Here is a 27,387-nt window from a genome sequence, read left to right on the forward strand (position 1 = left end):
TTGAAGACCTTTGATCTAAAAACTGAGATGAAGTTGTACGTAGGCTGTGTCAGGTTAAACTTGTGCATCGCCCGGAGCAATGCATCACCACATAAAGCACAGGCATGTGGATGTTACTCAGCAGGGACGACCGATGGTTGGCGGTGCTAGCACTCCTAACGTTAGCTTCAAATAACATTGTTTACCCGCTGACAATCTTGGACAAATTATTCTCAATTTTGATTGTTTTCTGAGTGTTTTCTTACCTTTAAACAGGGCAGATAACACAACTTTGTGCTGAAACACATCTTTTCATAACATTAGAGGACGTTGAGTGTGCTGACTTTTCTGTTTTCTTACAGCGTGATTTTAAAGAGGTTTGATTAGCTCGTGGATTTTTTGGTACACACTGTACGGGGCTGAATTATTAACTCAACAATTTGATTATATGAAGGAAATAAGAAAGATGCATAATTATGGACATGGCTGACAGGTGTGCATGTTGTAGCTTTCTGCCAGGAGGATAAAGGCCCGCCTCATCTCCAAACTTATGGCTGTTAGTCCATTGACAGCATTCCCAATATGGCGACTGCCACCATTGGGCTTTAAAACTCAGCTTTCAAAGCCAATGAGTGATGTCACTGAGAAAACATCTATGTTTTATATGGTCAATGGTCTTAACTGGCATGAAGGGTTAACTTTATCAGTAACATTCATGTAGTTTTAAGGCACCAGGTGCAGGCCATCTACACTAAGTAGAAATAAATACTGATTGCTTTTTTGGAAGTGGATTTTTTCTTTTGGGTTATTAGTAACTGAAAAATAATCTAAGAATAACTTTACTGCTATGTTTGCCAATGAGTCAGCCCATTTTCACAACCACAGTGGGATATCATGTGAAAGCTCCTACATGTAATTAACAGTGTGAGGCTCAGATGAACAGGTTTCTCCCAGTTGGCAGCTCACATTCACAGAGATTTTAACAGGATAGTATTGAATGCCAAGCTGCAGCGAAAAGAGAAGGAATCGGAGGTGGATGAGAGGAATGAGGAAAAGACAGACGAAGAAGGGATCAAATCAATGCCAGTGAGCCCAGTGAAGCAGATTGTCAATTAGTAAGGCTGACAGTCAAAGTTTAGAGTCTTCACAGATGGCGACAGACCGCTAATGAACTGCTTCTAGCCTCTAATAAAATGGAAAACAGGACTAAAGATGCCCAGAAAGGAAAAAAGGGAAAAGGAGTGTGTGTTTTAAAGTGTGTGTGTGGCTAGATATTTTCAGGAGAGTATCCACTCTGAAGCAACAGTCATTGTTAATGTTGGAAGGACTGAGCTCAAGCAGCCGCTCAAAAGAGTGGCATAGAAATCCTGCCTGGCTGCTACACACACACACACACACACACACGCACGCACGCACACACACACACACACACAATCATACACGCACTTAGACCACTTCACATCTGTGCCTCTCTGCTGCACACTCATCTGCCTATTGCCTCAACAACACACGCTCACATCCTCTCTTATTACTGATGTATCAGAGTCGGGATAAAAAGCACATTCCTCTGAGGAGCATGATTATATGCACAACACGCATATGCATGAACACACACATAAAGGCATCCCACACCCACGCAGAGAAACCTACATCTACAGCTCAAAGACTCTACAAGCATATAAAGGAAGCAGAGAAAGGGTAACAACATACGCAGAGACATAAAGGAGGGAGGGGGTGGGACAAAAGATCCAGGAGCAGAGGATTGTGGGAGATGTTTCATTAGGAGTGGTGACAGGTGTCAGAGCTAAGTCTGCATCAGATAGCGAAGCCGTTCTACACAATGAGACCCAACAATCCCCTCTACCTGGGGGATTCCTCTAATCTCCGCTCTCACTCCTTTCTTTCTCTCACTTTATCTGTTTTTTTCTTCTTCTTTCTCTTCTTTTTGTCTTGTTTTTTTAAATTTTTTTATCTTGTCCAGGAACAGAGCTGCCTCCTTTTCTTCCCAGACATAACTTTTCTCTGAGTCACACTTGGTGGTTCTCAGTTGTTGTCAGCATAAAATTCCTGGTAAAAATTACAAGCCTGCAACTGCGGCAGAAATGTACGGAAGCCCTGAGAGGAAAATATTTTTTTTTTAAAAATCAGGAAATACAATCTTCAACTGTGATGTAAATTACTTAAATACCTTAAGAACTACAAAATATGTTTTTAAAAGCTTGACAGCTGCAAAAAAATTGGCTTGAAATACGAAATATTTATACATGATATTAAATTTTAGGGTCAATCATCATTAAGAATTTTCCTGATGATATTAGGAAGAATTAGCGACGCAAAATTCAAAACCATTACCAGGAAAATCTCCTGAAAATTAAATCACAGTTTTGGAATTAGGATTGGAACTAATTAGGAACACTTTGTACAAAATGTGTTGTACATGGGGCGTCGGTAGTCTAGTGGTTAGTGCTCACACCCCATGTACGGAGGCTGTAGTCCCCCTAGCAGGCAGCCTGGGTTCGAATCCGACCTGTAGATCCTTTTTTTGCATGTCCTTCCCCACTCTCTCTCTCCCAGATTTCTGACTATCCACTGTCCTTTCTCTAAAATAAAGGTATAAATATCTCAAAAATAAACTGTTAAACATTTTTTAATACATAGTATTCCCATATATCCTGGTATGTTTTTGCTGTGTCAGGTATGTACATGTTGGTATCTTGATATTTAATGTTCTCTGTGTGTAGGCATTGAACACACATGCTTTAACTACGCATGTTATGGATGTCGGTGTTCTACTATGGAGGATTTTTCTATGATTAAATTATTTTTAAATTAGTATGCTACCTAAAAAAAAAATATATTTTTATGTTTTTTGGTACCTGCTTGGAAAATAATGAATTGCAGCCATGTGGGCTCACATGCATGTCTATGTATTCTAAAGATGGCGACTCACGGGCGAGGGTAGCCTGAAGGGCCTAGTGGTTAGTGTGTAGCCCCATGTTCGGCGGCTACAGTCCTCCAAGCAGGCGGCTCAGGTTTGAATCCAAACTGTGGCTTCTTTTACCCGCATGTATCTCTACCCAATTTCTGGCTCTATCCACTGTCATATCTCTAAAGTAAAGGCATAAAAAACCCCAAAATGAACCTTTAAAATGATGGTGACTCACAACACTTTCCAGTCTGAGGAAAAGCGTGTTGGATCCAAATGTGTCCATAAATCCTGAAACGGTCGCTCCTTGGTGTGGGGAATCTTTTTTGCTTCTTTATCCCTACTTGTTTTTGGATGCAGTACCCGCTTAGGGATGTGTGTTTTATTTTTTTTCATTTGTTGATGTGATACGCATTAAAGTGAGAGGGGAGAAAACAGTTTAGAAAATACAAAAGCATCCACAGATGTCTTTTTATCTTTCTATATCCTCTCAGGACTTCTGTAGAAAACGCCTTGTTGAGCTATAAATTAACTCCACTGTAGTTCAGCGATGCAGAGGCTGAGCACAAGATAAACCATGGGATAAGAGAGGGTGAGGAGAGGTGATGCAAGAAGGATGGCGAGCAGAGAAGATCTTGGGAGCCATAGACTCGTTTATTAAAGAGGGGGATGAGAGCGGAGGAGGTCAAGATCCCATCAGACCAAGGCAGGGGCGGAGCGCTGCATCATGGGAGTCATTCACATCGCTTATTACCAAACAGTTTTCCACAAGGGAAACACAGATACAAACGCAATCTATGTAACAACTAGGTAGATTGAAAGACAAAAAATGCACACACACACACACACACACACACACACACACACACACACACACACACACACACACACACACACACACACACACACACACACACACACACACACACACACACACACACACACACACACACACACACACACACACACACACACACACACACACACACACACACACACACACACACACACACACACACACACACACACACACAGAGAGATCAGAAGCTAAATCCTGCCCTCTGGCTCTGTGCTCTGAGATGGTGCAGTCTTAGGCCGGTAGAGTGTTTTACAGCAGCCTTGGGGCCAAATACACACACTGTGATCAAAGGTGGGGAGGAAAGCCTTTGGATAAAAAAAAAAAAAAAAAATTAGTCTTCCTTACTTGCAAAGTTAAATCTCTATCAGCTGCCTCCAGCATCTGCAGGACTAAACACTGAGCAGAAGCCCCGGGCCAAACTTCAGAGAAATGTTTGAAATATTACCTGGATGTCAAAAACTGTATTAGAGGGGATGGACTTGCAATAAACATTTTAACAGTAATGACTTAAGCCGGCCACATAGATGATTGTAGGCCAGATTTTGGGCCCAATTTGCCCCCCACAACTATCGGGGAGGACGTGGCTTCTCATATCCGATTATTTGTCCAAGGAATCCTCAAGTGTGCGGTGTCACTAAGATTATTTTACTGACCCCAGTCGAATCGGAGCCTCGCCGTAAATGTCGATTTTAGGTCAAACTGCCTATAGCAGCCAATGAGAGCAGGCCGACTTGGACGTCACCAAACGGATTCAGCTCGTGCTGCAAATTATAAAAAGACGCATATGATTCATCTTCTCAGTCAGGAATTCATCCATATTGTTTTTCACTGCAAAAAATACAAAACACAGCAGGACAGCTGATCGCCCTCCATATTTGTTTCTTCTTCTGAAGTTATGAATGATCAGACAAGTTTCTGTGAGATCTCGTGTCTGTGAAATCCTCTCCCGGTCTAGCCAAGTCGTCTAGTGTCTCCATTCGGACGATTATAATGTTAAAAATCATTTGAAACTGTCTTTATGTCAGTGGTCTCTGGCGTCTTTAAAACCTGTTCAGATTAGAAAATCGTCGTGTGTGTGTCCAGCTTTAGCCAAAAAAATGTAATAAAATCAACAATCTGCAGAGTCAGTGAGAAATCTTTTAAAGAAACTGAAGGAGGTATTTTAAATGAGTAAATTGATTTGTAATTTCCACTCCAATAAAAGAAAAGTCTAAAGGCAATAAAAGAAAATATTTTTCATTACTGTACAATCTGCTGCATAATGAAAAGCATAAGGTTTCAGATTTGACCAGATGTGCCTGACGTCATGTTCATTTCCTTCAACTCAACCAAATAATATACATCCATGATGCAGAATATTTATCATCCATCCAGACCATGCCACTTTGATTCAGTCACTCACTTCACTCTTCTTCTTCTCTCTATACATCTTTCCTGTGTCTTATCTGCTCCTCCCTCCCACCCTCTGCTTCCTACCTGCTCTGTTGTTTACTCAGGCAGTATGATGCCTGAGGCCATGAATCCCTGCTGGCTAGGACTGCATTTCCATATCTACATTTCCTCTCCTCCACTGACTCTTTTTTGCTCACATCCTTCACTCTTTGTTAGCTGCTTGACCATGATGTTTGAAGGGGGAAGAAAACAGACCAACAAACCAAACCATCGCTGATATACACAACAACATCACTTCCTCTGGTGTGTTACTGTTTGGATAACACGTTTTATAAGCCACACATTGTTGTTTTTTTCTGGGTTTTTTTTAATTTAACCTTTACTTAACCAGGAAAAGTCTCATTGAGATTAAGAATCTCTTTTACAAGAACATCCTGGCCAAGACAGGCAGCAGCATAAATTACTTAGTTTGAGAATATGAGTCAGTTAAAACATCTACAGCCAGATATTCCTGTCTCCAGATGTCATCCAAGGAATCATCCAGTAGTTCCTGCAGGACGGCCATTAAGAATCATATTCCATAATTCTGCAGCAGGAAGGAATTCTTTCAGGAAGAGAGGATTTTCACTAAAACTAAAAACTATAGAATAAAAGAAAATGACATCTAACGGCATTAAAGAACTTCCTCTGAATGATGACATCAGCAACACCAACATGGTTAAAAATACAAACAACATATCTAACAAACCAGATTTAAGTACGGCATAAAGCATGATGGGAAATGAGGCACAACTGGCCGTTTCTAATATAATGTTTTATAATATAATGACTCAAGCTTTTACACAGAGGCTTAGTATAACAGGAGGACTTTGACTCTTTGTTTCAAAAGTCAAGCCAATGTGGAGGTTCTTCAAAGCTGCAGTTTTTCCAATAGCCAGCAGGGGGAAACTCAACTGGATTCAGAAAATTGGATTGCTACCTCATTTATGTAAAGCTCTTACACTTTTAAGCTAATCATATAATCTATTTTCCTTCCTTAGAAGTACCTCCGATCTAAACAGAGTCACCACTTTATCGTGATGTCAGAAATGAGGCAAAGGCCCTGATTGGCTCGCTGGCTGTCACCACCTCGCTGAGGCAGTGACAACCTCCGAGTATGATGGATGAGGAGAGGCTGTGTGTGTTTGTCTATGTGTGCGAGTGTCAGGGGGGGTCACCACAGTGTAGACGTCCCGAGGGATTAGCGTTACAGTCCAATGAACCGTTTCAGAAAGGAGGAGGGGGGGGGGGGGCAAGACCCCATCGACCAGCGCTTTTATATATATATACACACACACACACACACACACACACACACACACACACACACACACACACACACACACACACACACACACACACACACACACACACACACACACACACACACACACACACACACACACACACACACACACACACACACACACACACACACACACACACACACACAACACACACGTACAGAAAGAAACGGACTGATATGATGACCACATCTCCCAGGAGAGAAAGAGGAAGAGTCATCTGTTGAGCAATGTCTCAGTTTTAGACACTAACATAGTTAAACCCTGGAGAATAAATCTAATACACACACACACACACGTACACACAAACACAAGAGAACCACAACAGTGTGCAATGACTCTCTGCTAGTAATCCCAATAGATCTCTCCATTCAATCATCCCACAGACAGGTCATAAGCCAGTATCTATATAGATCTCTAACATTTTCTCCTACTCAGAGACATCTTTTCTCCTCAGTCAAGTTCTCTCACTCTCCATTAACAACTTTTTTTATTTTCTTTATCTCTCGGTGCCTGTCTTCTCCAACTCCACAGAAAACACTAGAAGGTCATAACAGGGAAATTTATAAACCTCTACATCATGACATCCAGTTTTTTTCCCGCTCTTCTTCAAGCACAAACTCTGTTTCCAGAGTTTCCCAAGGGTGTGCCTGTACATTAAATGCTGTATATATCTATTTACGTTCAGTAAAGAAGGTCAAACAAAGGGCACAAACTCAGATCCATCTGAAAACCGGCAACATTGTCTTGGTGTTGCAGGATTGTTTAATTTTAGTTTTCTGTTCCTCCTATCAAATAGCAATACAGGAGCTCCTGGTCTTTTTCAGACTATGACCACAAACTAGTTCTTAAAAAGTGAATATAGTGACTATGGCTTGATCCACTGGTATGTGGACTAGGGGTAGATAACCAGAGACAATATTTGTTTGGTACTGGAATGTTAAATTCAGGGTTGGTAATTTCCTCCAGATACAATTTTTAAGATTTTGGTTGAAATTGTCTTTAGGTCCTGACAGACATTAATAACTCATGTGCTCTGAAAAAGGAACAAAGAAAATCCATCATCTGTAGCAGTTTGTAAACCTGTAAAAACTTTGACCAATGTCTGCCATGAGGTACCAATCTGATAAACCAATCAGACGCCTCCCTGTCTCCCTGCTCGCTCTCTACCTCTTGCGTCCCACACTCAAAGCGTGTCACCGATGATGGAGTTTATACTGTGAGTTTACTTACCGCTGAATGAGACATGAGACGACGTAGTTTCTCAAGTACAAGAAAGAGATGAGCTGAGGACCACTTCTGGAGCTATGGTGCTCGTGCATGTAAGTGAGGGGGCGTGGCTTTAGAGGGAGCACAGAGGGGAGGGGGTGAGTGCAGACGGAGCACTGAGGGAATGCTAATTTCAAAATCATGCTAGTTTTCGAAAACTACCAACCCTGCCTGTCTTCTTTTGCACCAAATATGGAGTGATAGAGTATCGATAAGTATCTGTGTTGATGAAGCAGTATCAGTATCGATCCCAGTATCGATAAAATCCTAAAATGCCCTTGTGGACTACCATTTTGGAGCCCCTAGTTGGACAACATGGCCATCACTACCATGATCCTTTGAGCCATATTGCTTATATTTGGAAAAAAAGGGTGGATATGCATGTCTAAATCTCTATCCTGATTGACAGATCGACATGGTTGCCACTTGTCAGTCACATAATCAGGCTTCTTTATGCTACCAGTGGATTTGTCCCTGCTGGCCATTTGAAAGAATGCAGGTGTAAGGCACTTATTTTTTTGCATACATTTTGAAACCAAGAGGAAAGGTTAGAGGCTCCAAATAAAAAAAAAAGACAGAGGCAGCCAAAAGGCTCTATTCAAGGCTTCAAAACAGTCCAGAAACCAATGGGATACATCAAGGTGGCAACGTCCAAGTCTTCAAGATGACAAATCAAATCACTTGAAAGGAAAAGCATCTTTTGATATTAAATAAGCCAAACGTCAGCTGTCCTACAGTTCAAGTTTCTTCTTCTTGATAAAGCAACAGAACAGAAAATTGTGCCTGCTGGGAAAAGACCCCCCTCTCCTTCAAAAGAGCTAAAGAGCTCTCTAAAGAGCTCTCGATCACACGTCTCCATTAGAATAGCGTTGCCCTGTGTGCTATCTCTGATGACCAAGTGTGATAGTGTGTGTATCAGGATGTTATCAGGTCTGGGTGGTCAAAGTGGAGGAGGATGTAGCTGATAAGCATCAGCTAGTGGATCGATAGGATTCTCTAAAAATACACCCTCTGTTTTGTGGGTGTGTATTTCTGAGGGCGACACAGCAGATAATACATGACAGATAACAAGAAGCTATTCAGGATGGCCTCACTAAAAACGTCCCTGTGTTCTCTTGTGTCAGCCTGCAGGATTAAAATTTCATGAATTCGGTTTCTTCTTGTGAGAGGAAAATGTGCTCTCTGCCATGTGGGAACCAACCAAAAACAGACTCAACCCAGTTTAGACCCTGACCCAGTGAATAATAAGAGATTTGTGCGACCCAACGGCGTCTCAGCCAACCTTTCAAGGTCAATATAAAGCCCAAGATAAATACACAGACCTCCTCATCGTCGCCTTCATGCATTTGGGTTTATTTCCTCAATTAGCTGGAACCACAGAGTGAGCGACTTGGTCCCAAAGGTTCTAGGTCGGAAAAGTTTAAGCAACATAGCCAACTTCACAACAAACGCTATCTCGGTATCTCGTATGCAAATTCACTGGGGCCACAAACTTTGAAAGCTTCCCTCTTTCATGAGACCTTTTTCATCTTTTATTCCAGATATCTGACTCATTCCCTGTGCTTCATTTCAGCGAAAAGTACTTTTCATCTATTTTGCTCAAATGACCCGAGTTCCTCAGTCGAACAGTCTCAGGTGGAAGGAGGGCAGGCACCCCCCATGGCACCTGACTAGGAGCTACTCTGTTCCATAAAAGACACTTTGAACCGTGTCAGAAGCCTTTTGGAGAGTCCACCCACTCCTAGCAGCCCAGGGAGTATCGAGGTGGGAGAAGAGTGATGCGGTAAAGATAAAAGTTCAAGTTATTAACTGAGACTCTGAAATGCACATGAGTGTATGAACATAAACAATGCACTGGGTTCATTACAGCTCTATCACAAGTCATAGAACTATTCCCCAATTTTACCTTCTTCTGGAAACTTAAGAAAACTCTGTCCTCAAGGCAACATTTGGCATGTTTTCCTATCTCATGAGGAACATCATTATCAACGAAGCCAACCTAAGATCATGTAGAACAGGGAGCTGAGACACGATATGTTACAAGCTGAACATCTCATATGCACTAAGGGTAAATGGCCTTCAGCTTGTAGAGCGCTTTTCTGGTCTTCTGACTACTCAACATGTTTTACACCACAAGTCACACCTACACATTCACAGCCTGATGGTAGAAGCTGCTATGTAAATTGACCATCAGAAGTAACTAATCAAATTCAAACACATTCACACTCCACCAAGTGTCTTGCACAAGGACACATCGGACATGTTGCTGCAGCAGCTGGGGATCAAACCTTCCAGTTGAAGGCGACCGACTCTTCCAACTGAGCCACAGCCGCCATGATGGTACCTTGCTCTTTTTCTGTTGAATAAAGATTCACAGAATTTAGTAGATTAAATTCTGGCTTAGAGAATCTACCTCCATTTTTTATTTTATTCTACCTGTATAAAGAAATTCATTGCCTCAAACATAAAAGTCACAAATGTCCCTGATTTGAGAGGTTAGGGACATTAAGAGGTCAAGGTTAGGGTCACATTTCAAGCCTTTGGCATTGACTATATCCAATCTTCTACTAGTAAAGTTTGCAGAAAAAAAAAAGAAGCACAGAGCTATGTTGGCTCAGAACAATGGGCTGAAGAGCATGATAGCTCAGTTAATTCCCTCGTCACTCCTCCTCGGTGAAGCACTCAAAAGTTTGATGGCCATTAAATTTATCCACTGAGACAGTGAGCACCATCAAAACTCTTTCAAAACTAATTTCCCACGTATGATTACCCATGTGCCTTCAGTGCAACAGTGGAGAGACATTTATTAAGCCTTCAGTGGGGAAGGAGAGGTGGGTTCAGGCAGGAAACAAGTGATACAAGTTTATCACAAGAAACCTAATATTTACATGTATTTATTAGGAGCAGCTTATTTCTGCAAATATATTAAAGCCAGACTATGAAGCAGTGTGAAAACAAGGGGATCTTATGGGACTAAATCATCACTTAGATTTGAATATTTTCTGTTTATATCAACTAAACTGAGGAAGTTCTGCCTCGATAAATGCAAACATATTATGCAACTCGATGATTTTCAGCAGCTGAGCATGCAAAGCGGTGCAGATAGCATTAAATAAATGATACGGAATTATTAAATATATGCTAAAGAGACACGAGGCACTGGTGGTGTCATGACCCTCGAGTGTCCTTTCATCTTCTGAATGGTTAAACATCTCTTGCATCCTCCTCCCACGCCTCAGTCCTTCTCTTATACTACTGAGTTCAATCCTTTTTTTCTTTTCCTCTTCGGTTCGGTTGTCCCTCCAACTCTGATGTCTCTGTGTAATCGTTAATTCTCTTTTTATCTGTCCTTCTTGTTCTCCTCTTTTAGTGTCTGCCTCTTGTATTTCATACAGCACTCCTCATATTAAATGTTTCCTATACTGCTCCTATTTCTACTGAAAGTTTAAACGTTGTGACGGCTGTGGCTTGCATATAAGTAAAAGTACAGAATTTGCTTCAACCAGGTGTTTTCTAATTGTTGCTGGAGCTTTTTGACCTCTTCAAACCTTTCACTCTTCATGCACCTTCTTAGTTGTGCCTGAAAATCCTCTGCTTATAAAAGGTATAGAAACTAGAAGGAAAAAAAAACAGCAGCGTATCTCCCTCTTCAAAGCCAGCAGGCTCCATTGACAAAAACAGTCATTTTACCAGAAGAGCACAGGAATTACTGATCGGCCAAAAAACAATTGGTGAACGTCTTTTTGTGTTTTACTGGATCCAAGCTACACCCAAGTGGCTGGTGTTTTAAGCAAAGTAAAAATGACTAGTTTGGTCAAATGTTTCTGGTGGCTCTGAAAAGATGAGGAAGGAAAGAGCTCATCCTGCTTAAAAATGATATTTCCTTAAAAAAAAAAGGTCCATTCATATTACCATCAACCATATCTGTAAAAAAATAGTGCCAAGGTTGTAAATTAAGGAAGCCTTTTCAGGTACTCTGGAGGACTGCACAGTGCAATTTGTCATCGCAATTGAGAGCATCCTGACCACGAACTTATGCGTCTTACTATGTCCTCTGACCTTCATCTTTAGAAGAAAAAGCTAAGTGTAACTTTCAGACATGTTACCAGAGGTGATGTCAGTGAATTTAATTCATATGCATTTAATTAACCGGCTCATTCACAGTGGAACTGAGGGGCTCAGATGTGAGATTTGTGCACAAAATTACAGGCTGACTCATTTTTGTTCCAAATTAAAAACGAGCATAATGGGAAGTTCACTCTTAGCTGTGCAAGAGTTACTCTTTGAAAAATGCATCATTTCTTTTAAGTGTTCAGTGTGCACATAGTTTCATAAATGAAGCCCCTGGATGTTTGAGCGCGCTTGCTTCTTCACTCACAACTAGGCCACCGCCGCCCTCCTCCCATTAGCTTTTGTGGATGCTCCACCTTTCGCTTCTCATCTCATCTGTCTCTCTCCATTAAACACGCCGACGATCAGAGAGGCATCTGGAGATGCATCTTTAAGCTTTAATACACTTTGAATAATTAACACAAATGTGAGCGCGCACACACACACACACACACACACACACACACACACAGAGGCACACAGCTGAGTCTATCAGTGGCAGGCAGCCTCCCCCAGCCAGAGAGACCCAGAGGGAGAGGGGAAGCATGCTCTGTGCCAGACCCAGAGCCCCAGAGCTGGGCAACTCAGAGCTGTGCACCAGCCTGAGCTGTAGCAACCAGCAACAAAGGAAGCCAGCTGCAACTCTGACACCCTCAGCTGAGGGACAGAAAGAGAGAGTGTCTGGCTTCTGCTAATTGACTTGTTGAAGGAATGAGGGAGTGGGTGAACAAGAGGAAAGAGGGCTGGAGATCAGAAATGAAATCCCCCCGTGTGGAGATGGTTGGCGAGGTGCAGTGGCAGTCTATGAGCAGTGATACTGTGGGAGTCCTTTTGGCTGTTGGCCTGTAGCAGCGAGGTGACCTGACAGACACACGCGAGTGTCTAACCAACTCACTCATCATGGTGATTCATCCTCTAATTAGCAGCACGGAGGCTAACGCTGATCCGCATATCTATATTCACCTTCTGTTCATCTGGAGACGAACACGGCCTGCTAATGATTATCAATGAGGCTAGCCTACAAAGCCGCCACTTCAATCCTCTGTGCAGCAGCGATGCATCATGGGCCTACTGTGTTTTACTAGATGTAAGGAGGTCAGGCTTCTTAAGGAGGGAGAGAGGGATAAAACGGAAGGAAAAGGATGAAAGGGGGAGGGCTGAAATAGATGTGAGGAGAAGATGAAGAGTTGGAATATAACAAGGAAGAAGATGGTGGGTGGAGGAAAGAAGGAAAGGAGTAAAGAAGCAAACCAGAAAATTCCGAATGGGTAAGTTGCAGTTTGCACTTTTGAAAAGGTCAGCGCCTGGGAAGTGAAATAAACAGTTTGAGAACGGCTGATGCAGAACAAGCTCTGGCTCATAATGAGCCCGCCTTCTGACAGATTCAGATGACTTCACTCAGGCTGCTTCTTAATGAATACATCAGACCTAAATACATTCAGAAGTTGCGTTTTTCTAAAATGCTTGACTAAATAAAACTTGAAAAATGGTCTATACCCTTCAACAGTCTGATGGCCTAGCGGTAAAGTCGCCTCCACTGTCGGGCATAATCTGAGAGCCTACACTCGACGAGTAAAGAAGAAAACCCCCACAGATGGAAGTTGCATGCCTGCTGTTGCCATGGTGATTTCAGATGCTTTCTCTCAGTTTGTGCAGGTAAAATCAGGGGGAAAAAAAATCCAGGAGTCGGGGAATCGGCTGATGGCTCTGCTCTCATTGTGTGAGTGTGTGCAAACCAAAATCTCAAACAAGGCAAGAAAATCACCTGACAGGTCAGCTGATTGGGCCGTGATCTGCTGTCATGCCGATCATGTGTAACACTGCACGACTGATGACATGAGGAAAATTGAAATTAGAGGGCTGACTTGGGTAAAATCGGGCTATGATATGGTTGAGGCTACGCGCGGCTTTAGTCTTCAAATGTGAAGTCATTTGAAACTAAAACCTCAAGACCCGACATCGTCCCAGTCGGCTCCATCAGCCCAACGCTGGATGTCAGTGAAGCAGAGAGAATGTGTTTGTTTGTCCCCGGTGTTTGTTTCTCTCATTGTTTGTGTTTACACACATTTCTGTTCATGGTCTTCTCGAGTGTTTCTGCGACTCCGGCAATTTTCTGCCTGGTCGCCCCTAATAGGCCTCTCTGTTTATCTGCTGTCACAACACAGCTGATTTATATACATTTACATATCCAGGAAGCAACAACAGAGAATTATATTTACTTTAAGGGGAGCACGATTTATAGAGAAGCGTTTATCTTTTTTTACACACGCTGGAGTGTAAAGTGTATTTTTTGTGTGATGTACCTTCGGCACATATTTGCAGATGCCATGAATTTGATCAGATATGAAGTGAAGTCAGCCTCGAGAAATATGACACATCCCTATTGGGAAGATAACCAGTGTAGTGTGAATTCAATCACTTTGGCAACCAACTGCTAATGACACAGGAGAAGCGGGGGGGGGGACTTTTTCCAGGCAGCAGAAACGGGCAATATTGGTTTCAGCAGGAGCGACGAACTTGCATACGGAAACTAAAATCAAGGCTGGAGGAGATAAACGGTGACGACAAAACTATTGCAGTCGGCGATAAAAGGGAACTCTGCAGTTCCTGAAAACTTTTTCAAATATATTTTTTGGTCTTAACACTAATTGCTGAAATTGCTCCAATTGCTTCTGCACACAGCTGCTAAACCAGCTGTACTGACGATATCTCTGCTCCAGTGCCCGATTAAAGTCTGTCTTCTTAAAGTGCTTCTTTTGCCAATAGACTCTCGAATTTTCTTAAAATGTGTGATTAAAGGGGCGCTGGTGGCGCAGTGGTTAGTGCGCGCCCCATGTATGGAGGCTGTCGTCTCAAGCGGGTGGCCCGGGTTTGCTTCCCACATGTGGCCTATCTCCTGCATGTCATTCCCCACTCTCTCTCCCTGATTTCTGACTCTATCCACCGTAATATCTATCCATTAAAGGCACAAAAAGCCCAAAAATAAATCTTAATAAAACAAAAAAAATGTGATTAAAATACAGAATGATAGAGACCATTTGATGATCATTTTTTCTTTTAAGCCTTTTAAGCAGGAAGAATTGTCGTATTGCTTTGTTCAGACACCATTCAAACATTGGGTATCTTATTAATTCTTATTAACTAATAAGAATATTGGATCAATGGTCAATGGTCGACTGCTGCCCAGACTCCACCTTTTTTTTTCCCAGCAATTTTGTGACTGGATTCTTTTGACAAACTAAAGCCCTTTTCTCTCCTCCCTCACACATTTTCCTGACTATATCCTGCACTCTTCTCACAAACGCTCACTCAGACTTTATGTGGAGAAAATACTCTGGTAGGCAGGAGAAACTCCGGATGTTTGCATTCAAACAAGCAACTGAACCCGAAAACTTCAGGAGTTTTGCGTAAAAGCACTGCTTGATCATGATCTACAGCTCTGTCGACAACTCCTTCAGCCTTCTTAACTGCATTAGCAGAGTAGAGGAGGAGAGACAAAAATAAACCTTGTGCACATGTAAAAGTACTTTAATGCACATATCATGTTCAGGCGTGTTTGCTCTTAACCAGTTACTTTGCTGCCATGACAGCCTGTTTCTAGCAGCCACTGAAGCAAGTTTATAGTATTTTAGAACAGCTTATATAGCTTATATATATTTTAACACATCCAATGACTGTTACAAACACCTAAAGTCTGTTGTGTTATTATTACTAATAAGACATGTCAGAATGTAGTGATGGTTCATGTGTGTGTCTGTCTGTGTGTGTGTGTCTGTCTATCAAAATTCAGCAAACCCTTCCTGACATTTAAAGTGTCTCGGTTGCCGTGGCAACGCTGCACTAAAAGATGGAGTGCAGGAAAAAAAAAAGAAGAAGAAGGAAAGAACAAAAAAAATGAAAGGATGAATTCAACAGGGCTCTCCAAACAAGATGGGGATGGATGTCAGACTGGTTGTGTTTACAGGAGGGTGTAACATGTGATGACAGGGTGTGTGTGGAGTCAAGTGATGCACCCCACCCACCAACCCCTCACACACACACACCTTGCGACCAACACATTCTCTCTCTCTCACACACACACCAACACATGCACAGAGATAATAGCCTGAAATTGCAAACTAATTGAAACACTTTGTGTCCTTGGCAAATTGGAAAACACCAAATTGTAAACAGAGTTTTCCTTCTTGTATAGTTTTATCATAAATGGCTCAGGAAAGTATAAAGACAAAGTGAAAATGTAAAGACAACAAAAGGTTAGGGTAGAGAGAGCAGAAAGGGACTTCACTTCTTGCATCTGTTTCCCTTAATTTACTCTGAGCAGCAAAGGAAGATTTCTCCACCACGTAACAGAAAGGAAAAACAAGGAGAGGATAGATGATAAAACACACTCCAAAGGACTCAATAAGGAGAAAACCAGTCTTCAAAAAGTCTCCTGTCAGTTTGCATACAAGTGAAAGCCATTCCTACATCCTGGCTGAATATGAAAAAGCGGAGGTTCCAGTGTTAATTGGAGCTTTCTGAAGACACAAACGTTTATTTTTTTCAAGAGTGAATTTCCGTGTTTTTCAGAGGACAATGAGGTTTAGTAACTTAGATGGAGAGAGAAGGGACTGTGTAAGAGTGCAGGCTCACGGATTGATGAAGCTTTTCATGCAAATATAACATTTGGGACGACGGTACACGTCGTCATTTGCATACTCATTCACCCCGACTTGTTTCTAAGTGAATAAATCCAGCGCTGCTTGGAGTACAACAGCTGCTGCTGGGCCACTCAGAGCGCCGTTCATTCAGACACACTTGCATGTACACACACTCAAACGCTTACAGGTCCCAGCTGCATCAGCGACATTACTCTGCCGCCATACAGAAAAACTCTGTGAGGTGTTTGCACATCCATTAATACCAGCAAATGGATTCATGTGTTGCTTTGCATCTGAGTCATTGTGTGGCAGCATGTTTTAACTACACGTGCTCATGGATGTGTGTGTGTGTGTGTGTGTGTGAGCGCTGGCTGAAAAACTCACCTCTGACGTGTTGACTCGTCCCTCCTGGAAGGAGCAGTCACTGGCATCCTGGGTGCACATGTGGCGATATTTGCACCAGTGACAGGGGAAGTTTCCATTTACACAGGAAAGGCACCTGGAGAGAGGGAAGAGAAAACAAACAAGGAGTTAGTTTAAAAATATCATTTTAAGGGGCGCTGGTGGCACAGTGGTTGATGTGCGTGCCCCATGTTTGGAGGCTGTGGTCGTCCAAGCGGGCGGCCCGGGTTCAAATCCAACCTGTGGCTCCTTTCCCACTCTCTCTGATTTCTGACTCTATCCACCGTCCTATCTCTTGAATAAAGGCACAAAAAGTCAAAATAAAATAAAAATTGAAATGTCAATTTAATTGAATCCCCTTTTGTGGTTTGCAGAGATTTTTTTTTTTAATTTGCAAATACCCTTTATCTTTTTGTTCAACAGTTTGGAGCTGATTGTGATGCCTTAAATTTTATTCCAAAACACCACAGCAGGATGGATGAGTTAAATCTGCAGAGTCAATGTACTGATATCATTACACAGTTTCTCTCCCTGTGTTGACCAGCAGAGACGCCTGAATGGACAACTCTGTAAAAAGAAATGGTCACTGCAGAGGGATGGCGGGAACATTTTCGCATGTCAAGGTCATCATTGTTGACTTTGCGTGCTCATCATTCTTTTTTTTTTTTAAACACCCCGCCTACGTGTGGACTTGGCCTTAGTTCATATGTCTACCTACTTGTGTTCCAAGTGTTTCCTCATTTGAGCAATTGAGTCCACCTCTTTGTTTTTCTTAATAAACCTGACAGTCGGTGTACTAACTCAAGCCAACAGGCCTTTCATATAAAACACTTAAGTCTAGAATAAATGGCGTGTAGCAACTTTAATAACTCATGTATTGAAAAAGAAAATGGCCTCTAAATCTTGAAGTATCTCTGAGGAAATCTTCACAAACGTGCTGCTTTCATTCCTACGTTCAAAATCCTTCCTCACAAGAACAGCAGCATGAAAATCCACTATGACATCATCTCAGATTGGGTACGATGTTTTCAGGCAGAACTGTTGCCAAGTAAAGTAAAGGACGAGAAGAAACACGGGGACATGCATCACACACTGATGGGCCGGGTTAGGGACACGTCAACACCGACGCAGAACATCAAATGTTTATGGGCAAATCTGCAGGAATCACGTTGGAACGACAAGTGTGACCGTGTCGTCGTGCATTAAGACTTGACTCCAGCTGTCAGCGAGGCCAAGGAGGACTCTGCAAACGGCACAGAGAGAGAGAGAGAGAGAGAGAGAGAGAGAGACTCAAAGGCCCACTCCCCTCTTCTTATTCTCCATGCTGGGAGGCTTCTAGTGAACTAAGCTGGCACACCAAGATAAGCCGGTTTTTATATAACACTTTTTTTTTCTTATTCTTCAGAGTTTAGAAAGCTTTATGAATAAATGCACATTCAAACAATGCCACTTAAAATCTAGTAATAATAATAAAAAAGAATAATAATAAAAGTGAAAGAAAAGTTTGTCCAGATGGTTTGAGGTCGGTCTAAGTTTTATTAAAATGTTGTTTAATATTTGTTCATTCAGCCAGGGTTTTGTGTTGAATATGAAGAATGCTGTGTGTGCTGTGATTTTCTTCGCTGCTTTACGACCTTTCCTTAGAGGAGAAGAAGTGTTTTGTCTTGGACGGAGTTAAAGAATTGCAAAGTTTTTCACAGTATAGTCAAAGACTAAATTATAACGCCATGTTCACTGTTTGATAAGCAGACCTCGTTGCAGCAGGCCGTGGGTTCGAAAACCGCCCTCTGCCCTTTGCTGCAGGTCATCATCCCCCACTCTCTGCTCCAAACATTTCATGTCTCTCTTCACCCGTCGTGAGGAGCGTATGTGAAAAGTCAGGTCAGGAGAATATCCTCCTGAAATTATCTCAATATTTTCTAGATATTTTCAGGATGGCCGATGTGAAAACGGCTACAGTAATGAGCCACCATGAGGGTTTTTTATATCAATTCCTCCAAACTGAAGGGCAAAAAAAAAATCAGCTCACTACACCGCTGTGCTGCAGGAAACATTGACTTTAAACTGGATTTCAATCTAATCCTCACTCGGTCTTTGTCCCTCTGTGCTCGGTTTATTCAGATTTCAGAAGGTTAACTCCTATATCTTCTGTATTGGAGTGACAGAGTGGTAGAAGCTTCATATAGCCGGTGTTAAGCCAGTGAGACTAGAGTGAACTGCAGCGTGAGCTTTCTAATCAATGCCAGTGGATTTCCATGGGGAGATGGGGGGGCTGAGGGTATGCTAACAGTCTGATGTTTGTTAGTAGAGCTGGTGAGCCAGTTCCTCCTCGCTATTAACCCCAGGGTTTATCGATTTCTTGTAGCAAGGACACACACACCCGCAGGCGTGTGTATGCACGCGCACGGCCGCTTGAACAAACACTTACAAATGAAAAAAACACACTTTCTACACACAAGCTGTCACCTACGTTGACATCTCAGCGCTCCTCCGAGTCACCTGGGCAGTGGAGACTTGTCCTACAGTGTAGCTGTCAACTGGCTCGGGTAAGTGGCTGGACTGCTGCAATGTAGTCAATAAAATCCCCCCGCTATTTAACAAGGCCTAGCAACAGAGCCAGGTCAAAAAAAAAAAAAGAAGCCTTTTCATCTTCTCCCTGCTTATGTTCTATAGCGAGGGACGGATCGATGGAACAAAGCTGTTCATATGCGAGCGACGGCTGCACAAACGCACATGAGAGAAATGAAGTATCATATGCTTGATTTATTCGGAAAAAGGTCAAACATGAAGCTGCAATTCTGCTCAAATAAAGAGGTACGTCTTTCTCATAAAGGCTCGGGGTCAACATGTGCAGACCCTAAACAAGCTGTAAGTCTACTCCTTCCTGTTTGAGCCTCAATAAAAACCTTTAAAGTTAGAGCTTTCATCCTCTGGAGGTAACACTTCTTTATTCTTTAACATCATTGTATCTGTCTGTGGCAGATTCAAAGAGCTTACAATGATCAAAAATGAAAACTACAGCTACAATTTACACAACCATGAGGCTGCTCAGATTTGAGTAAAATGAAGTATTTGTACATCCTTTCAATTACATCATTTAATGTAAGAACCACTATCAGTCCTGCTATCAATTACTATGATGTTATCTTCCATGCATGAATTCTGAATGTTTTTATTTCACTTCTTAGGACATGCAAAGTGACATTATTTTTTATATTTGTAAGTTACAGAAGTGTCCACTAGAGAGGACATCATGCAACGCTACAATGCAAAAAAAATACTTTTAATTATCTATTTTGAAGTGCATAAACAAAATAACTGATTTGTCTTCCTTTGAAAAACACATTGTTTAAATTTCAGTTTTGAAGGATGGTTGTCTTTGAGTTTTGGAGTTTTCCTGTTTGATACAGAAAAAAAAGTGAGTTTTCATCGGCCATCTTGATTTTAAAGACATCTGTGGTACACTTACTACTGCTGGCCAGTGGACCACAGTGTATGGCCTGACCTGCTAAAGTCCACTGGGGTGGCTGATGTGAAACCCTTCCATCAAAACCTGTGCATTTAGCAGAAAACAGCTGTAGTGACCAGTATGCATGAAAGGGTTAAAGGGCTGATGCATAAAGCTTTCAAAGGCTCATCTGCAGCTTGTGTGACTGCAAACATGTTGTGATGCTGATTATATGCATCTGTCAGCATATTTCTGAGGAATCCTTCATGTCGACGGTGTTTAGAAGACAGATTGGACCAGCTGTGCTATGCGAGCTATAAATAGGCCTCTTTGTGTTTCATCCAATAAAGCTCCAAAGTGAGCAGCAATAAAAGGATGCATACATCATTAAGTTATAAAGCACAGGAAACCAAATGAGGAGTTTAGATTCTCAACAGGGGACTCAGACTCATTATAGGATATTATTGCTTCTTGTCACGGCAATGTCCAAAAGCGGTAAGTCTGCAAGTCTCAACCCTCAGTTTAATTAAAGCGGGTCACACTTGTTGGGAAACCGGAGCAGCAACCATTGCCATAAAATAATCAAGCAATGATGATGATGTAATTGCGAAAAAAAGGTGAAATAGTCTTCTGATATTGCATAGACTTTCTCTGAACGCGGGAGCAAAAAGCCTGTAAGTGAGACCCCGTCCTGGGGGGGCCGGAGCGTGGGCGGGTCCCGCTCCCTTGAGTGCCTCTTTTCACCGCATAGATTTCAGCCCTTTCATATTGTAATGGTCATGGTGGCCTGAGGCTGCAGCGCTAACCTTTTAGCTGTGTGGGACACATTATTCCTGACACAATGGGCACAATCTCATGTCTGGTTCGCGAACACTCCGCTTCAGCTCTCTCTCTCTCTCTCTCTCTCTCTCTCTCTCTCTCTCTCTCTCTCTCTCTCTCTCTCTCTCTCTCTCTCTCTCTCTCTCTCTCTCTCTCTCTCTCTCTCTCTCTCTCTCTCTCTCTCTCTCTCTCTCTCTCTCCCCCCCCCCCCCCCCCCTCCTCATGCCTCCTATCAGCTCTCAGGGAGCTTCGCAGTTCTCTTCCTCGTCCCGCTCTTCCCTCCGGCACTCTCTCCCCTCCGTTTTGTTTCTCTTCCTCTCTTTAAACATGCATTATTCCTCCTCCCGCATGCTCAATTAAACTATTCCAAACCTCTTTTTTAATGCAAATTCCCAATATTGTAACAGCGCATGTAAATAGCTTGGAGCCTAATTTGCTGCACCGAGTCTGTGCCTTCTGTCTCTGCGCTCCTTTCCGACTGTGATTGCACCTGTTTGTTGTGTGTTTGCATGAGAATGTGTGAGCGCCGGTTGCATCCGCCTTTGAGCAAGGCTTTGTGAAGCTACACACACGGGCTCGTCTGGCCACACATGCCTGCAGGCCGCTCTGCTCGTGCATCTGTGCCGATACTGTACATCATCTGTGTGTTTTGGTGTTGCTTTTTTCACTTTTCAGCCGCCCACCACGCCCAGTGACTCCCGAGCCCCTCCAAACACACGGCAGGGGGGTCAAATGCTCAGAGGTGGGGCGGAGTGGTGTATAATATGTGGGTTTATGTTACAGCTGCTGAGATAATATCTGCTCTGTAGTTTTACAGTCGTGCAGAGTCCTGAGGGGGGGCCGGGAGAGCCAACATCAAAGGCTTAAACAGCAGCATGCCTGTTTATGCAGCAACATTAGGGGAAGGGGGGGTGTGGGGTGGGTTAATAAGAGGCACACACACTCACACACAAACTCTTACACACAAATCCATTAAAACTTACTGCATGCCCGCAAACATGCATAAATAAACAGTACAGTGCAGTCACTTTGACACATACTGTTCACTCTCTAACTCCCAAATAGGAAACTCCACACACACACACACACACACACACACACACACACACACACACACACTAACACACACACATTCTCAAAATGATTCAAAGCCATTGAACCAGGCCTGGAGGCCCTGAGAAGTGGCCCAGGTGAGCCTCTCTCTCCAAGCCCACTCCATTATGACGATCTCCACGCAGGCACCCGGCTCGAGCTAATTAAGCGCCTATTACTATGCAGATATATGCGGGGCCGAGAGCGGGGCGCGGGCAATAAATGGGCTTGATGAACGAGAGAGGGACAAGAGAAGGGAGGTAGAGGGGAAGGGGGATAAGAGGGGTCGAGACGAGAGAGAGAGAGAGAGAGAGAGGGAGAGAGGGATGAAGAAGAAGAGAAAGTAATAGGCAGACTAAAGGAAGGTGAGAAGGAGTACCACAGGGCAGAAGGGAAGGATGGTCACATGAAAGAGAATAAAAGCAGAACAAGTGCACTTTTAAACTCCTTATTACTGTTTACTGTTAATGCCAGGGATTCAGGAATTAAAGGTTAGAGTCATAATAAGCATTTCGAGTTTTTAGCTCTTTTAAGCGTTTGTCCCTGGAACTTTTTTAAATGGAAGAGTTTCTGAAGAGTTTTTAATACACAAAAGCTGCACCAGATTCAGGGTGCTGACTCTCATCTCCCTTTTACTCTCCTTCTCTTTGACACGATATAGTCATCTCCTTCAAAGCAAACAAAAAAGAAAAGCCCACAATGGATAGAACAAGAGGATATTTTAAATGATGTAAACATTAGAGCAGAGAGTTCTGCTGACATCAATCTTCACTTGGCAAGCAAAAGAGAAATCCACTTTTGAGTGAGCCGGAGAGGCATTTTCATTTCAGGTGTATTGACACAAAGTGCAGATATCTAAATGTGAATCTGTGCCAGGTGGACGATACTACAATGAGAGAGAGCGAGAGAGAGAGAGAGAGAGAGTCACAGACTTCAGAGGAGCAGCCAGGAGTCATTTAGGGGAATGACATTTTATTTGTTTTCATTTAACCTTTATTTAACGAGGCAGCTCAATTAAGAGGACATTCTTCATCCATTATCAGCTAGATCTCAAAGCTGCTGCGCTTTTATCTCTCACCTCTACCTCTCCTTTGTGTTCGAGTGAAAATCTTTACGGAGAATTAAAAGACAGCAGCAAATAATAATCATCTCACGACACTTCATCCCGGCTAATGATTTATATCTGTTTAGCTGTTGTGATGCGAGCTCCAGGCCTGTGTTTGTTGTTTGGATACAATGGAACAAGATGGGTTTGAGTTTAACTTAAATATGTTATCTTGTCTCTTCAAACATAAGATGAAACAAAGATGTAAAAAAGTCACTTTAAGATGATGACCACGTCTGGCAACCAGGCAGCGCTCAAACTGCCAACCAATCTCTGCTTTCAACATGTCTGTCTTCACTGGGGTCATTTTTAAAACTTTTCACACATCAAAATAACACGACATGATGTTTAGTTTTCTTTGGTTTTGACCGGGTTATAATAGTGAACTGGCACTCAACCAGAAAACATTGTTTCAGTTTTATAGCCCGTCAATGTCAACTAATTAAAGATAATTAGCAACAGCTCATTTATGTTCTAGCATCAACAAATGTGGTGGCAAACAACATTAGACTTAACATATCATTGAGAGGGGCGGCTGTTGCTCAGTTGGTTGAGTCGGTCGTCTCTCAACTGGAAGGTCAGGGGTTCAATCCCCAGCTCCTTCAGCCACATGTCTGATGTGTCCTTTGGCAAGACACTTAACACCAAGTTGCTCCTGCTGCTTTGTTGGTGGAGTATGAATGTGTATGAATGGGATTAACTACTTTACTCAGCAGCCTCTACCATCAGTGTGTGAATGCAAGATACAAGATATTTAGATATAATACTAATATTCATCAAAAGTTGTCGAGTGAATAGAAAGGCTTCAACCTCATCATCAACAATGATAACAAAAGTCATATTTCATAGACTTCACTGACATTATGGATGACACAAAATACTTCACACAGCTTTTCTAAAACTGGTATGTAGAAGATTCCTCCTGTGTGCGTCTCCCTCTTTCCTGAAACCGAGCCTCAGTGTGTAAAAGCCCCCCCCCCCCCCTTAAAAACCCTCCTTATGCAGTGCTGAATAGCCAATCAGTATCCCTACACCTAAATGAGGGATAATTCCATTTTCCAAGGAACATGAATGATGTATTTTAGCCACTGGAGCTTGGCCGCTCTTTCAGGTCTTGCATGGTTAGGAATCGATTTATTATTTCACTCACCAGTAGTCGCTTCATCGCTTGAGATTTAATTAACTAATTGATTTGTAAAAAAAAAAAAAAAAAAGAAGCTTGAATACATCGAGTAATGAATTAGCAGAGGCTGCATGCTGTTTTCTCAATTCTCCACTCAAGGATTTATTTTCAGGCCAATATTTCCCCGTAGTATTGCTTTATGCAAAGAGCCAGAGTCACCTTTTTTAATGATCGCTGCTCTCCACAAGTCTGCGCCCTGCTGGCTTTGGGATCATATTGATTATTGGAATTAGAATTGGGGCGTTTTTAAAACTTAGTAAAAACAACACATGCAGAGATTTTTTTCCTCTTCCATTTTCATATCCACTCCATTAAAACTTTGCAAAGAACCCTTTTTAAAAGAAAACTTTTAACTTGAAAATTGAAGGAACACTTACGATTGGTGGACGCTGCAGTTGTAGAAGACCAAGTCCACGCTGGCAAACTTCTTGCCCGTCTCCTTTGACTTCAGATACAACTTTATCACACGCTGGTCCCCTATAAAAAGCCACAGAACACCGTGTTAACAGTCTTATTACAGAGACTTCCTATATTTCTGTAAATGACCCACTGATCTCATCGTAAACAGTGAGTGTAGGGAAAATCTCTCATGAACTCAGGATCATGCTCAGGCCAAAAAAGCTACATTGTGAAATGTTAACAGCTTCGTTTATATCGTTACTAGTCCATTTCTGTACATCTGACATTTTGAAACCTCAGAGTTTCTGCTGGCGTCAGCAGAGCCCGGAGCAGAATCAATAGAGCGGGTGAGGAGGTTACTCAGTGGAACCCAACAGTCCAACTGTCCGGATCAATGAATGGCTTTGGTGCAGGAAGTTTGTGAATCCGCAGTTTCTCGTTTCAATAATAGCAAAGCCATTGGTGCACTCTAAAGAGCAGAATGAGTCGAGTTTCTCAAGGCTGAATGAAGGAAGCGATTTATGTGTGGGCGGCTCAACGGGAAGCCTGAACAGAACGCTGATCTTCTCTGCAAAACAAACGTTTGTTTAAAGTCTGAATATCAGAAAACTTTCATCCCCTCAGAGAGAGCGACATCCAGACAGCACGCAGATCAAACCACACATGTCCAGGTTGGACCAATTATATTGTAATTCCATTTATTAAAGTTGATTATTGACAGTGGTGTTCCCCCTCTTACTCTTTTACCCAGTGGTGTAACTACGGATGGTGCCAAACGCTTTGGAGGGCTCATAGCTAAACAGTTAGCGAGCGCCTCTCAGCGCTCTGTAAAGTAGGAGGAGATAGTTCAGAAATATGTCATGCTCCTGCCTGTATTATTTTAATTTAATTGAATTTAACCTTTATTTATTCTCGAGAAATCATTGAGGGCAAACCCTCGTTTACAATGACGTCGAGAGTACAATTAAAATGAATAAGAGACAAAAAAAGACAAAAAACAACAAAGACAAAATACATAGATTATAAAACCAGACTACTACAGCTAATAACATTTACACTCATGAGTACAGTGAATTGTGATCAGGTTTTTAAATTGACCCATGGTAACTATTGTACTGAGTTTTAATGTGTTTTGCATTGTGTTCCAGGTGTGTGCAGCACAAGAGGTGAAGGCTGTTTTCCCAAAGTTCGTTTTTAATCATGGGACCGTCAACATTAGCCAGTCACTTGATCGAGTCTGATACTGATTATCAGACCAGATTAATAAAGAAGTGATGTATGCTGGTAGATTACCTGCAAGTTATGTGATGTGTGTGATTGGTATTTAAACTAATAAGGTTGTAATTCAGTCTTTATTTATGTTATTTTTATTTGTGCTTGAGGTTACCGACTTTGCTGAGCGAAAGGCCCCGCAGTATGAACTTGTAATTGTTGAGTAACAGATAACTCAGAGTTGTTACTGAGTAGGATGGAATTTAAATTATATATTGTGATATTATTGTCACCATATGTTGGGTTGGATGTTTGGTAGTTTAATGAAACCAGGCTGAGGTGGTTGGAGGCAGGTTGTTAGATCAGGCTGCTGTCCATGGTGCTGATCAGAGGCTGGTTTGGAGGACAGTTTCATGGTGTTTTTCTGCATTGGTGACTAAGATAAATCTCCTGTTGTTGAATTGTCTGCAATAGTTTTTGTGTGTCCATGAATCTGTTTGGGGTAAGGGGGAGGGCTAAAAAAAATTGGGTCTAGGACAAATGTGTTACGCTGCTGCTTTTACAGATAACATGCTCGCTACTACCAAGTATAAAAGGTCTCCCAAAGATAGCTAGCTAGGAAGCATTAGATGGAGTATCATTAACGCTAAAGTAATTTGGATCTGCTGTTTATAAACCACTATAATGATTCTGAAGAAAGTTGTTTGATATGAACTCACGTGCCAAACACAAAATTACTTTATTTTATTCCAGTCCTAAGGTAGTCCAAAAAATAAGAGAGGTAAATCTTTGCAGAATTTTACAATTCCCAACATTTGGGAAACCCTGTTTTTTTTTTGTATTACTGAAACATGTGTGTCTTCTTACCCTGGTCCTTTGTTATTGGAGCGACATCCTTTGTAGATGGAGACAGGCAGAAGATCCGCCCACCGTAGATCCGTCCCTCCGTCTCCACGTAGTCCTCAAAGGAGCAGTTCACCCCCGCAGACAGACTGGGCACATTCTGCGTCTGAAGCACCAACTGAGAGCAGAAAGAGGAGCGAGAAAAACAAATTTAAAATCAATATACTTCATAAATGATGCAAAAAGCAATATTTCTAGTGACACACAGCAACACAAACTGTGCTCAAACATTGGGACTGAAAAGTCGCTACTCAGCTCCGACTCAAAATGACGGACAGGAGGCTACGAGATCAGATGGGAACAAGC

General features: G+C 42.2%; 1 protein-coding gene across 2 annotated transcripts in view; it reads right to left on the reverse strand.

Moving 5' to 3' along the window:
- Positions 1–27,387, reverse strand: part of plxna1a (plexin A1a) — a 259,997-nt gene that overhangs the window by 87,322 nt on the left and 145,288 nt on the right. For both annotated transcript variants that reach the window (XM_065961309.1, XM_065961310.1), the window contains exons 7-9: positions 27,046–27,199; positions 24,945–25,044; positions 16,903–17,017 (exon numbers count right to left, since the gene is read on the reverse strand). In XM_065961309.1, the coding sequence (XP_065817381.1) occupies positions 16,903–17,017; positions 24,945–25,044; positions 27,046–27,199 (369 nt within the window). The remainder of the gene's footprint in view (positions 1–16,902; positions 17,018–24,944; positions 25,045–27,045; positions 27,200–27,387) is intronic.

The sequence above is a fragment of the Labrus bergylta genome, chromosome 12, assembly GCF_963930695.1.
Source record: "Labrus bergylta chromosome 12, fLabBer1.1, whole genome shotgun sequence".
Lineage (NCBI taxonomy): Eukaryota > Metazoa > Chordata > Actinopteri > Labriformes > Labridae > Labrus > Labrus bergylta.